Source organism: Podarcis liolepis (genome assembly GCF_965112155.1).
Source record: "Podarcis liolepis genome assembly, chromosome: 10".
Classification (NCBI taxonomy): domain Eukaryota; kingdom Metazoa; phylum Chordata; class Lepidosauria; order Squamata; family Lacertidae; genus Podarcis; species Podarcis liolepis.
Window position 1 is genome coordinate 8,299,188 of NC_139562.1, and position 13,543 is coordinate 8,312,730.

Sequence of the window (13,543 nt, forward strand, 5' to 3'; positions counted from 1 at the left end):
AATGTAACTTTAGAAGCAGTTTAAGAGAAATTATATAGGGATGTGGGTGGTGCTGTGGGTTAAACCACAGAGCCTAGGACTTGCCAATCAGAAGGTCGGCGGTTCGAATCCCCGTGACAGGGTGAGCTCCCATTGCTCGGTCCCTGCTCCTGCCAACCTAGCAGTTCGAAAGCATGTCAAGTGCAAGTAGATAAATAGGTACCACTCCAGCGGGAAGGTAAACGGCATTTCCGTGTGCTACTCTAGTTTGCCAGAAGCGGCTTAGTCATGCTGGACACATGACCCAGAAGCTGTATGCTGGCTCCCTTTAAATTGCACCTTTAAAGCGAGATGAGCGCCGCAACCCCAGAGTTGGTCACGACTGGACCTAATGGTCAGGGATCCCTTTACCTTTACCTAAGACAAATTACAGCCACAGGAAAGCACACATCTCAGTGCCAAAGCCCAGGGGGCAGTGATGAGTCTTCAGCATAGAGACTCACAGAATGGTAGAGTTGGAAGGGACCACAAGGAGCATCTGCAAGAGGAAGAAGAGTTTGGATTTGATATCCCGCTTTATCACTACCCGAAGGAGTCTCAAAGCAGCTAACATTCTCCTTTCCCTTCCTCCCCCACAACAAACACTCTGTGAGGTGAGTGAGGCTGAGAGACTTCAGAGAAGTGTGACTGGCCCAAGGTCACCCAGCAGCTGCATGTGGAGGAGTGGGGAAGCGAACCCGGTTCACCAGATTACGAGTCCGCCGCTCTTAACCACTACACCACGCTGGCTAGCCCAACCCCCTGCAATGCAGGAATCTTTCGCCCAATGTGGGGCTCGAACCCGCAACCCTGAGATTAAGAGTCTCATGCTCTACCGACTGAGCTATCCCAGGTTATCTTTTGGAAATTATACCTTGTAGGTGCCAGATGCACCTCTGTGTGGCGGGAGCTTCACCTCTAAAAATATATATGTACAGTGATACTTTGAGTTACAGACACTTTAGGTTACAGACGCTTCAGGTTACAGACTCCGCTAGCCCAGAAATAGTACCTCAGGTTAAGAACTTTGCTTCAGGATGAGAACAGAAATCGTGCGGCGGCAGCAGGAGGCCCCATTAGCTAAAGTTGTGATTCAGGTTAAGAACAGTTTCAGGTTAAGAACGGACCTCCAGAATGAATTAAGTACTTAACCTGAGGTACCACTGTACTTCTTCATGCAGCACATAGTTAAAGTATGGAACTCGCTCCTGCAGGGGGCAGTAATGGGCACAAACCTAGATGACTTTAAAAGAAGATTCCACAAATTCATGGACGGGAGGACTATCAATGGCTACTGGCCAGGATAGCTGTCCTCTGCCCCCAGAGTTGGAGGCGGCAGTGCTTCTGAATAGCTCTTTCTGGAAACCACCAGAAAGGGAAGAATGCAGTCTTGGTGCTGACCTTGAAAGCCCTAAACGGCCTCGGCCCAGTAGACTTGAAGGAGCATCTCCACCCCCATCATTCAGTCCGGACGCTGAGGTCCAGCTCTGAGGGCCTTCTAGCGGTTCGCTCCCTGTGAGAAGTGAAGTTGCAGGGAACCAGGCAGAAGGCCTTCTCGGTAGTGGCGCCTGCCCTGTGGAACACCCTCTCACCAGATGTGAAAGAAATAAACAACTACAGTGGTACCTCGGGTTAAGAACTTAATTCGTTCTCGAGGTCCGTTCTTAACCTGAAACTATTCTTAACCTGAAGCACCACTTTAGCTAATAGGGCCTCCTACTGCCGCCGTGCCGCCACTATGTGATTTCTGTTCTCATCCTGAAGCAAAGTTCTAAACCCGAGGTACTATTTCTGGGTTAGCGGAGTCTGTAACCTGAAGTGTCTGTAACCCAAGGTACCACTGTATCTGACTTTTAGAAGACATCTGAAGGCAGTCCTGTTTAGGGAAGTTTTTAATGTTTGATGTTTTGTAGTGTTTTTAATAGGGATGCGGGTGGCGCTGTGGGAAAAACCTCAGCGCCTAGGACTTGCCGATCGCATGGTCGGCGGTTCGAATCCCCGCGGCGGGGTGCGCTCCCGTCGTTCAGTCCCATATCCTGCCCACCTAGCAGTTCGAAAGCACCCCCGGGTGCAAGTAGATAAATAGGGACCGCTTACCAGCGGGAAGGTAAACGGCATTCCGTGTGCTGCGCTGGCCACGTGACCCGGAAGTGTCTGCGGACAGCGCTGGCTCCCGGCCTATAGAGTGAGATGAGTGCACAACCCTAGAGTCTGGCAAGACTGGCCCGTACGGGCAGGGTACCTTTACCTGTTTAGTGTTTTTAATATTCTGTTTGGAGCTAAGGAGGCCCAGCCAGATGGGCGGGGTATAAATAAATTATTATTATTATTATTATTATTATTATTATTATTATTATTATGCTCAGATCTTGCTTGTGAGTTTCCCACGGGCAACTGGTTGGTCACTGTGAGAAAAGCATGCCGGGTTGGACAGGCCATTGGCCTGACCCAGAAGTCTGTTCTCATGTTCACTTAGGAGTTGCCACAGAGAAGGCCCTCTCCTGGGCTGCCATCACTCTCCAGAGGGCAGCAGACCTACAACAACATCCCCTCTTTTGATCTGAATCCCCAATGGGGTCTGCAGGGAAGGGGGGGGGTGTCTCCCAGAAATTTGGGGGCCGAGTCATTTATGGCTTTAAACACTCAACAGGAGCACCCTGAATTGAGCCAGAAAGCAAACTGGCAGCAATATATATATATGGAAATACATATTTCTGCATTTTTTTAAATAGCATCGCATTGTTCAACAAATGCTGTGTGTGAGTGTGTTGAAAGCTTTTGGGGAATTCCATACCGTTTGATCAGAGCCTGGCATGGTGGGCACATTTTCCTCGCAAACACACCTGATGCTAGTTGTGGTCCATCTCACCCACAGCACAGCATGATTGACAGTCTCCATAATGCCATTCCTAGTCAGGGTAACTGCAGCTGTTCCGCAGCTCATCTATTTCTTGGTGTTGCTCAACTCTTTGTGCCCATGAGGCGCATCCGCCATCTGCTGTGAGGAGAGATCCCGCCCGTATCTCTCTCTCAAGTCACACGTTTTTCCGCTTCCCCCTCCCGGTGCTTTGAGTCACTCCTTCCCTTCGTCCCTCCCTTCCCATCACCAGTTCTTGAAACTGGGCACCTGAAATCAGCCCCCTGCAGAATGTGCTCCTTTGCTGTCTCTTCTACCTTTCCTTAGAATGGGGTGAGGACACATTAAAGGGCAGCTTCCCTTCGTAACATAAAAGGGGGAAGGAGTGCAGCCCAGTAGTAGAGCAGCTGCTTTGAATACAGAAGACCCCAGTGGCAACTCCAGGTAAAGCGGGGAACATCCCCTGCCTGGAGACCTGGAGAGCTGCTCAAGTCAATGCAGACATCACTAAGTTAGATGGATCAAGGTTGGCTAAGGTAGATGGTAGTTGAATCCAGGGTCGGCTTACCCATAGGCGCTAGGGTTGCGGGGCACCTGGGCACCGGGCTCTCAGGGGCACCAGGCCGAGAGTCCAGGGCCAAGATTTGGAGTCTGGGGACTGAAGAACCAGGCCAGTCAACAGCTGCTGTCGAGCGGAGCAGAGCCCGTCAGAGCGCCGCAGGCTTTTCTGCTGCGGGCGCTGAGGCAGCCGGCCGGCTCTGCCCTCTTGTGTGCCTGGGATTGGTGGGCCGTCGAGAAGCCCACCCAGTGCATGCATGCTGCTCACATGAGGCACATAGCTTCCCTCCCAAGCCTCTGTGGGGATTGCTCTCCTCCCTCCACCCACAGCGTTCCCCCCCCAAAAAAGCTCAACAACTTTGGCCTGCCCGCCCCAAAAATGGGGGGTGCTGGGCAGTTTTTTGCACCCTGGCGCCGCATATGCTAAAGATGGCCTTGGTTGAATCTGAATGTTGGAAGATTCAGGGCAGATGGAAGGAAACACTTCTTAACGTTGCACATGGTTAAATTACGAAATTTGCTCCCGTGGTGATGACCACCAAACTAGAGGGCTTCAAAAGACCAAATACATGGAGGAGAAGGCGATTGATGGATGGCAGCTGGAGACAGTAATGTTTCCGTATACCGATTGCATGAGACCACAGGAGGTGAAAGGCTTGCAGTTTTCCCACTGGGACACCTGGTTGGCCACTGTAAGAATAGGGTGTGGGATTAGATGGGCCATTGGCCGTCAGGCACTTTCTTGATCTCCTGCCCTGGGGCAGAAGATATAGAAGCATGATTAGTCGCGCCAACAGGGTAAAGAACAGCTTCTATCCGTGGGCTGTTAGGCTGCTGAATGAAAAGATAACAACAGGGCAACTGACTTTCGAGTTTGGGGTGTGTGTGTCAGTAAACGAGGGGAATTACTGTATATTTCGCTCCATAAGACGCACCTAGTTTTTGGAAGAGGAAAACAACAACAACAAATATTCTGAATCCCAGAAGCCAGGACAGCGAGCAGGATCACAATTCAGATCCAGGGACCACACATTCGCTCCATAAGATGCACAGACATTTCCCCTTAGTTTTTAAGAGGAAAAAAGTGCGTCTTATGGAGCGAAAAATACAGTAAGTCTAAGAGAGCTGAGTGGGGGGTGCTCATGTAATCTCACTGTACAGTGGTGCCTCGCAAGACGAAATTAATTCGTTCTGCGAGTTTTTTCGTCTTGCGAATTTTTCGTCTTGCGAATTTTTCGTCTTGCGAAGCACGGTTTCCCATAGGAATGCATTGAAATGGTTTCCCATAGGAAAAAGGAAACAAACTTGCAAGACGTTTTTGTCTTGCGAAGCAAGCCCATAGGGAAATTTGTCTTGCGAAGCAACTCAAAAAAAGAAAAACTCTTTCGTCTTGCGAGTTTTTCGTCTGGCGAGGCATTCGTCTTGTGAGGTACCACTGTATACAAGTTGTACAAGTGACAATAAAGTATTTCAATTTCAATTTCAATTTATCATCTTTGTTAACCCTCCTCTGTACCTGTAAGAGATTGCAGGACAACACCTAATTAAGGCTGCGGCGAGTTGCCAGATTCCAAATCAGCCTATCAGGAAAACGTAACTAAGCGTTTGACTAACTGCATGGGACAATTTCTTTCTTTCCCCTCCCATCCCACCTCCTCCTCCTCCCTGCTTTCTCCAGGACTGCCCCCAGTTGCTGCACGTCAGTAAGATCTTGGTGCCTGTGGACGTCATCAAACCAATCACGCTGAAGGCCAAGAACCTTCCTCAGCCTCAATCCGGGCAGCGGGGCTACGAGTGCGTCATCAGTATCCAGGGCAACGAGAAGAGGGTGCCTGCTTTGCGGTTCAACAGCTCCAGCGTCCAGTGCCAAAACACTTCAGTGAGTAAGCCCCGCCACTCTGGGCCATGGGAAAGGGAAGGAGGGGCTGGACTGCAGGAAGAGATAGGGGACAATCAGTGCCGGATTTACGTATAAGCCAAACAAGCTATAGCTTAGGGCCCCACTCTCTTGGAGCCCCCCCAAAAAAATTAAAGAAAAAAACCTGGATGTACATTTCCAAAATATAAGATAAAAAATGAATAAAATAAAACCTACATACAGCAACTGTGTTTTGCACTGTATAGGCTCCTATGGTGTAAGTCATGGGCCCCACCTGCTAGCCTCCTCCCTAAAATATCCCTGGTTTGCTCCTTTCTATATATAGGGTGCCTACATTCTGCATGGACTGGTTGTGTGGCAACATGTGCAAATGGCTTGAGATACCTATGAGGTCCATAAATTACCGTATAGATTATATTCAACAACAAAAAAACAGCGACCATTTGTTGTTGACAAAGGACAGCTGGACATATCAAGGGCCCCATTACCTTCAGTAGCTGAGGGCCTCATCAAACCTAAATCTGGCCCTGGGGACAATTGTGATTTTGTTTGCATTTTAATGGGAGACTTTCCGAAGCAACACACAGACCGAAACAGAGCTATCGGTTGAGAACCGCGCTTCTCTGAATTTTTGTGGTGCAATTCTCCAGTCAAATGATGGGGGGTGGAGGTGGAGAGGCGTAGGTCGAAGTGAAGGCTATCGATGGCATGCAATCTATCTATGTTCTAGTAGGTCCACAGGATGAGGCAATGCTTTCAAATGCCACTTGTTGGAAACCACAGATGGGGAGAGTGCTCTGTGTTCAAATCCTGCTTAAGGGTTGCCCACAGGCACTTGATTGCCCACTGTGAGATTGTTTGACTTGGCAGGCCCTTGGCCTGATCCAACATGTTCTTAAGATGTGGGTCTCTGCTCCACCTACTAGCAGGTTGGCAGTTTTAAAGGCATTTTCTCCTGGTTGGGAGAAACGCCACATGACCAAGATGATAAATGGTCTTTAAGGTAAAGGGACCCCTGACCATCAGGTCCAGTCGCAACCGACTCTGGGATTGCGGCGCTCATCTCGCTTTATTGGCCGAGGGAGCCAGCGTACAGCTTCCGGGTAATATGGCCAGCATGACTAAGCCGCTTTTGGCGAGCCGTTTACCTTCCCGCCAAAGTGGTACCTATTTACCTACTTGCACTTTGACACGCTTTCGAACTGCCAGGTTGGCAGGAGCAGGGATTGAGCAACGGGAGCTCACCCCGTTGCGGGGATTCAAACTGCCGACCTTCTGATTGGCAGGTCCTGGGCTCTGTGGTTTAACCCACAGCGCCACCCGCGTCCCTTAAATGGTCTTTAAGTCCAGGCTTAATGAGGAACAGTAGAGTGTGTTGGATATGAGCCTGTAGAAGAGAAGACTGCAAAGCAATATGACAGCCATCTTCAAATATCTGTAATATCTTCAAATATAAAATATCTGATGGGCTGCCACGTGGAAGATGGAGCAAACTTGTTTTCTTCGGCTCCAGAGGAGAGGACCAGAACCGATGAGATTCAAATGTCAAGGAAGGAGATTCCAACCAAACAATAAGGAAGAACTTCCGGGTGGGAACAGTAGTTTGACAGTGGAATGGACTCCAACTGCACAATCCTATGATTCTAAGAGAATTTTGCAGCACACGTCGCTTCTTTTCCATTTAAATCCTCTATACAAATCTGGATCTGGGTGTTCCGCCTCCGCTCCCCTCTGTGTCATTCAAAGGCTCCTTTTTGCCTCAGGAAGGACTCAGCTGAAAGGTTTTAATTTATTTTGCAAACTTTTATTCTCCTCTCCCGAGCAGAGCTTTCTAAAGTCAAGCCACTCTTCAGACAGGCAGGAATCTGAGGCACATCACATCGTGCCTTCCTTGCAATGAATACTAATTCAGGGGGTTTTTTGGGGGGGCGGGTGTCGGATAGAAAGAGAGAGGGATAATTCCTGTAAGAAGCTGCACAGGCCGGATGCTAGCAACACTATTGCCTGTTATCAGCTTCACCCAACCATAGGGTGTTTCTGTTCTAATTCCTGAACGATTCAAGATGCAAGACAGATAAAGAGGTACACCAGGGGTCAGCAACCATTTTCAGCAGGGGGCCGGTCCACTGTCCCTCAGACCTTGTGGGGGGCCGGACTATATTTTGGAAAAGAAAAAAAAATGAACAAATTCCTATGCCCCCCAAATAACCCAGAGATGTGTTTTAAATAATAGCACACATTCTACTCATGTCAAAACACGTTGATTCCCGGACCATCCATGGGTCAGATTGAGAATGCGATTCGGCCGGATTTGGCCCCCAGGTCTTAGTTTGCCTGTCCATGAGGTGTGCATGTGCTTAGGGGGTCAGATTTGGCCAAGGCTGCCTGTGCTGCAAGGAATCAAGGTGCTAAGCAGAAAGAACTGAGATCATTTAAGCATTTTCTTTTTTTTAATTTTTATTTTATTTTATTTTATTTTATATACAAACAAACAGGTAAACACAAATATTTCACATATGCTACTAACACCAGTTACAAATATTAAAACACCCTTGTGACTTTCTTCCACCAACATTTGCCTTCTTTTGTAGAGTGTGATTGTATTTGTCAGAAAGTTCTTCTTGATGTTTAGTCAGATTCTCTCTTCTTCTTAACTTGACTCCATTGCTTTGGGTCTGTGATGGCCTGGGACTTGGGCTCGGGCTCGGAACCAGAGGAGTCTCAGTCTGCACTGGATCCTTTGCCTCAGGTATCATCTGAACCAAGTCTGGGGCCTGATCCTGAAGAGTCCCAGTATGTACAAGTTGCCCTGCAACAAGCACCAGCTGGGCCGAGTCAGGGGCCTGAGCCTGCCCTGGCTCCAGATGTGGGGATTATCTCATTGCCTTCAGCTGGGAAATCACTTACAGCTGCTCCACTACCAGTTGGGTCAGGGGAGGCTGAGGCGGCCTCTGGGTCTAGTAACCCACCGACGTCTCCCAAGCTGCAGAGAGAAGGAGAGACCTGAGTCCTTGCAGGAGTAGTGCTCGCCTTTGGGCAAAACAGAGAGGTGAGTCACCAGGGGATCAGGACCGGCCACTACCCCGACAAAGATAAAAGGCTGTCGGACCCTGCCCCAGGTTGCAGGAGCAATGTTGCTGTATGCTAGATCCTGCCTGAGATCCTGTACCTGTCCTTGCCTGGTTTCTTGCCTTGGCCCTGTCGGACTGACTCCTAGCGGAACCTTTGGATTCTGGACTGGTCCTGGACCATGTTTCAAGGGTTATCCCTGGGCCCAACAAAGGGAGCAGCAGAAAGCAAGCTTGCTCCATCAAGGAAGAAGTCAGTTTATATTTGGTTCTGGGCTCTTGGTGTGGAAGGAGACCTCTTTGCTGATGTGGTTGATCTTCCCACAGCCTCCTTCCTTGCCCAGAGCTGGGAGCTGGGGCATTTCTGTCACCTAAGAAAAAAGAAAAGCAGGGAAAGGAGAGGGAGAGGAATCTTGATTAGGGGCCAATAAAATTGTCCAAATCTTATTTATTTCTAAAAGTATTTCTATACCACAAATTAATGCAATGTAACACGGCCGCATGCAAGCGTATATACAATAACATAGAAGACACCATATAATAATGTAATAAAGTTCAAGGTGATATAGAGCCCTGTTCTCCGCTGGGAACTCTTCAAGCTTAGCTGTATTAGAATGGAGACGTAAGCTATAATTAACAACCAAAATACACTCGTTAATGATTATTTATTATTTCACTCTAGCGCATGTATGATTCTGCGCGTGGCATCTGCTTTTATTATATGGTTATCACAACATTTGTGAGAACGTAGGGAGAAGCTGTGTGTTGTACCAGTGTGCGTTGTGCAAAATTTAAAAACGGGCGCTGCGAAAACGGTCAAAACAAGGGACCATGAATAGTTTGACATTGGTCGCAATAAGGAAAATAAATAAATCAGAAGCGTCACAAACAGTGGGAGAAACTCACTGGCAGGCATGTGGCTGTTTCTCGGCGTTAATTAAAGCTCTCTGACAACAATGCGCAGCTCAGTGCATCATCTGGTTGAGCATCATTGCATAATGTCATCCTGTTTGCTTGATGAAGCTGGATGGCTGATGTACACCCATATGCTTGTGTTGACTCAAGCTACAGCAGTGCCAGCTTGTCATGTAAGATCAGCCTATGAGTTACGCTCTCTCTGGTTGGGTTTACAGACTCCAGAGTGAAACTCAGCAGGGTGGAACCAAACATGGATTTGCGCAGCAAATGATGCGGCTACTGACTTTCCCCCCTTCCAAAGCGCTCTGGAATATACAGGGTATTTCAAAAGGTGTGAGAACACACAACTGAGCAGGCTCGTAGTATCATGGGATTGTAGAGTTGGAAGGGACCACGAGGGTCATCCAGTCTACCCCCTCCCGACGAATGCAGGAATCTTTTTACCCAAAGTGGGACTCGAACTCGCAGCCCTAACATTCAGAGTCTACTGATGGAGTGGTAATGAGATGAACGATGTAATGAAAAACATTAATAGAAACTTGTAGAAAAGGGGCAATATGGCCGTTATTCCAAGATAGCACTTAAACAGACATTCATATAATAAAAGATAGCGCTGGATGAAATTATTGGTCTCAACTAGGGCCAGGGCCTTTTCAGTACTGGCCCCGACTTGGTGGGACGCTCTGTCACAAGAGACTAGGGCCCTGCGGGACTTGACATCTTTCCGCAGGGCCTGCAAGACAGAGCTGTTCCACCAGGCCTTTGGTTTCGACTCAGTCTGACCCTTATGTTTCCCTCCCCTTATGGTCTTGATCTATGGTCTACTTTTAAAATGAGGCTGCATTTTAAATGGCATTTTAACCCATATTTTAAAAAACTGGTTCCCCCTCTTTATTACGTTTTTACTGTAATTTTACTGGTGTTAGCCACCCTGAGCCTGGCTCTGGCCGGGGAGGGCGAGGTATAAATTATTATTATTATTATTATTATTGTTGTTGTTGTTGTTGTTGTTGTTGTTGTTGTTGTTGTTGTTGTTGTTATATTATTATTATTATTATATTTGGATGGAATTTTTCACCTATGTGACTGTGTCACTAAGTACATCCCTGGTGTGCTTCCTGTACTCCTCTCCCCTGCTTGTTGCTTCCTATTGTAGTCCTCTATGACATCACTCATTACCATGGCAGCTGTTGTGTTATGCCCTTGCTTTTTCTCTGGAATGTAAGATTGGAAAGGGTGTTAGAGCCACGAGCCATTCAACAACCTGTTTATAGCGTGGAGTAGATAAGACTGATAAGGTGATATGAGAGCCATCTTCAAGTATCAGAAGGGCTGACACATGGAGAATAATAATAATTTATTATTTAGAATCATAGAATCATAGAATCATAGAATCATAGAGCTGGAAGAGACCACAAGGGCCATCGAGTCCAACCCCCTGCCAAGCAGGAAACACCATCAGAGCACTCCTGACATATGGTTGTCAAGCCTCTGCTTAAAGACCTCCAAAGAAGGAGACTCCACCACACTCCTTGGCAGCAAATTCCACTGTCGAACAGCTCTTACTGTCAGGAAGTTCTTCCTAATGTTTAGGTGGAATCTTCTTTCTTATACCCTGCCCATCTGGCTGGGTTTTCCCAGCCACTCTGGGTGGCTTCCAACAGAATATTAAAATACAATAGTCTATTAAACATTAAAAGCTTCCCTAAATAGGGCTCCCTTCAGACGTCTTCTAAAGGTCTGGTAGTTGTTGTTCTCTTTGACATCTGGTGGGAGGGCGTTCCACAGGGCGGGCGCCACTACCAAGAAGTCCCTCTGCCTGGTTCCGTGTAACTTGGCTTCTCGCAGTGAAGGAACCGCCAGAAGGCCCTCGGAGCTGGACCTCAGCAGAACGATTTGGGTGGAGACGCTCCTTCAGTTATACAGGGCTGAGGCCGTTTAGGGCTTTCAAGGTCAGCATCAACACTTTGAATTGTGCTCGGAAACGTACTGGGAGCCAGTGTAGGATTGAGCAAGCTTGTTTTCCGCTGCTCCAGAGAGTAGGACCCAAAGCAATGGTTTCAATTTGCAAGGAATGAGATTCCGACTAAACGCTAGGAAGAACTTTCTGACAGTAAGAGCTGCTTGACAGCGGAACAGACTCCCTCGGAAGGTGGTAGACTCTGTTTCATTGGAGGCTTTTAAATGGAGGTTGGGTGTCCATCTGCCAGAGATTCTTTAGCTGTGATTCCTTCATTGCAGGGGGTTGAACGAGGTGATCTTTGGCTCACCTCCAACTCTACGAATCTATGATTCTAGCCCTGGAAGTGAGCTTCAAAATATATCAGGACTACTAGCTTGTACTTGTTCTTCCATGATGCTTTCTTCCGATTTTCCTCAACTAATCATTTCCTCTAGTTGATGTTGTTGTTGATGTTGATGTTCCTTTCACAATGAATGTGGGCTTCATTGTCCTTCCTCTGCCCCATTGCAGGAAGCTGTCATTAAAACCATGCAGCCCATTTTCTGTGGCATTAAACGCCATGTTTCCAATTATGGGCCTTTTGCCAGTTTTACGATCTGTTACAAATGAGCGTGCCATCATCCCACTTTGCTTTGCTCCCAGATTCCATTACTGGTTAGTGGCCTGTGAGTGCCGAAGCTCAGGATCTCGCTGGGATTTATGGCTTGAAAAATTAAGGATGCTTTTTATGAACCTTTTTGGGGTGTGTGTTTGTTTTTTAAAAAGAAAATAATTGCAATATTCTGAAAGTTAAAAGGAAGCCTGACCCAATCCCAGAACCCAGACAATATGTCTGTATCGGTTCCTCAGAACTTCCTAGTAAAGTAATCTTACCTGTACAAAGCTGAGATCCCTGCAGTCTTAACAGGGAGAGAGGGTGATAGTTGTCAATGAATACCACACACCTGTTGAACAGCCCCATCCTTCTTCTGAAGACCCCAAACCAGAGGCCGCTATAGCCGCTAGCCCAAAGTGCAACGTGGCTTTATGGACCATCTTGATCTTGAGGAAGGCATCATGGTGTTAAACAATGTCTTCGTTGGAGCTCCTGTCACACATTACTATGTGGTTAGATGTGTCTGTATGAGGGACTGTAGCGTACATTTTTCATGCACACTTGGTGTGATGCAAACCCCTGTGACATAAAAGAACATCCCTGACCTATAAGGAAACCTCTTAATGGTTTCTTCCTTTCCTCCATTCGTTAAATATTCCTCACCCAACTTACTGTGTCATCAAGCATCTTGGTGTCTCCTTCCAAAGACTGGCACGTTGGGACTTTCCAGTTCATCATTTCAACCACTTTGCCCACAGCCCTGCAGTGGTATAATCTAGGTAGTATTCCGAGAAGCATCACCATCGTCCTTTATTATTTATATGCCACCCAACTGACTCAGTTTCCCCAGCCACTCTGGGTGGCTTCCATCACATTAAAACATCAAGCACAGTAAAACATCAACTATTAAAAAACTTCCCTATACAGGGCTGCAATATCTTCTAAAATTGTCTAATTGTTTGTTTCCTTGACATCTGATGGGAGGGCATTCCACAGGGAAGGAACAATTCAAAATGTTGGTGCTGACCTTTAAGGCCCCTTTAAAGCCCCAGTTTCGTCCCTGTATACCTGAAGGAGCGTCTCCACCCCCATTGTCCAGCCCGGACACAGAGGTCCAGCTCTTAAGGCCTTCTGGTGGTTCCCTCACTGCGAGAAGTGAGCTTACATTTTCTGAGAGCCAGTGTGGTGTAGTGGTTAAGAGCAGTAGTCTCGTAATCTGGGGAACCAGGTTCGCTTCCCTGCTCCTCCACATGCAGCTGCTGGGTGATCTTGGGCCAGTCACACTTCTTTGAAGTCTCTCAGCCTGACTCACCTCACAGAGTGTTTGTTGTGGGGGAGGAAGGAGATTGTTAGCCACTTTGAGACTCCTTAGGGTAGTGATAAAGTGGGATATCAAATCCAAACTCCTCCTCCTCCTCCTCCTCCTCCTCTTCTTCTTCTTCTTCTTCTGGACATTTGGAGCGGGAATAGTAAAATGAGTTTCCAGTGGGAGGAGTCTTACTTACACTTTATTCAAAGTGTCAAAAGCTTCTTTCACACAAACACAGATTCTTTTACACTTGGAAAAAGCCACCTCTGACTTGACTGTTGATGGAAGTAAGGAAGGAAGGAGGGCTGATTCTGCAACATCTAGTGTGCAAATAAATAAAAGCCCCACCTGATCGTAGAACCATAGAATTGTAGAGCT

At 47.5% G+C, this 13,543-nt stretch overlaps 1 protein-coding gene across 5 annotated transcripts in view; it reads left to right on the forward strand.

Annotated features, from left to right (window-relative positions):
• Positions 1-13,543, forward strand: part of PLXNA4 (plexin A4) — a 600,353-nt gene that overhangs the window by 467,474 nt on the left and 119,336 nt on the right. For all 5 annotated transcript variants that reach the window (XM_083460906.1, XM_083460907.1, XM_083460910.1 and 2 more), the window contains one exon: positions 5,112-5,312. In XM_083460906.1, coding sequence (XP_083317032.1) covers positions 5,112-5,312 — 201 coding nt within the window. The remainder of the gene's footprint in view (positions 1-5,111; positions 5,313-13,543) is intronic.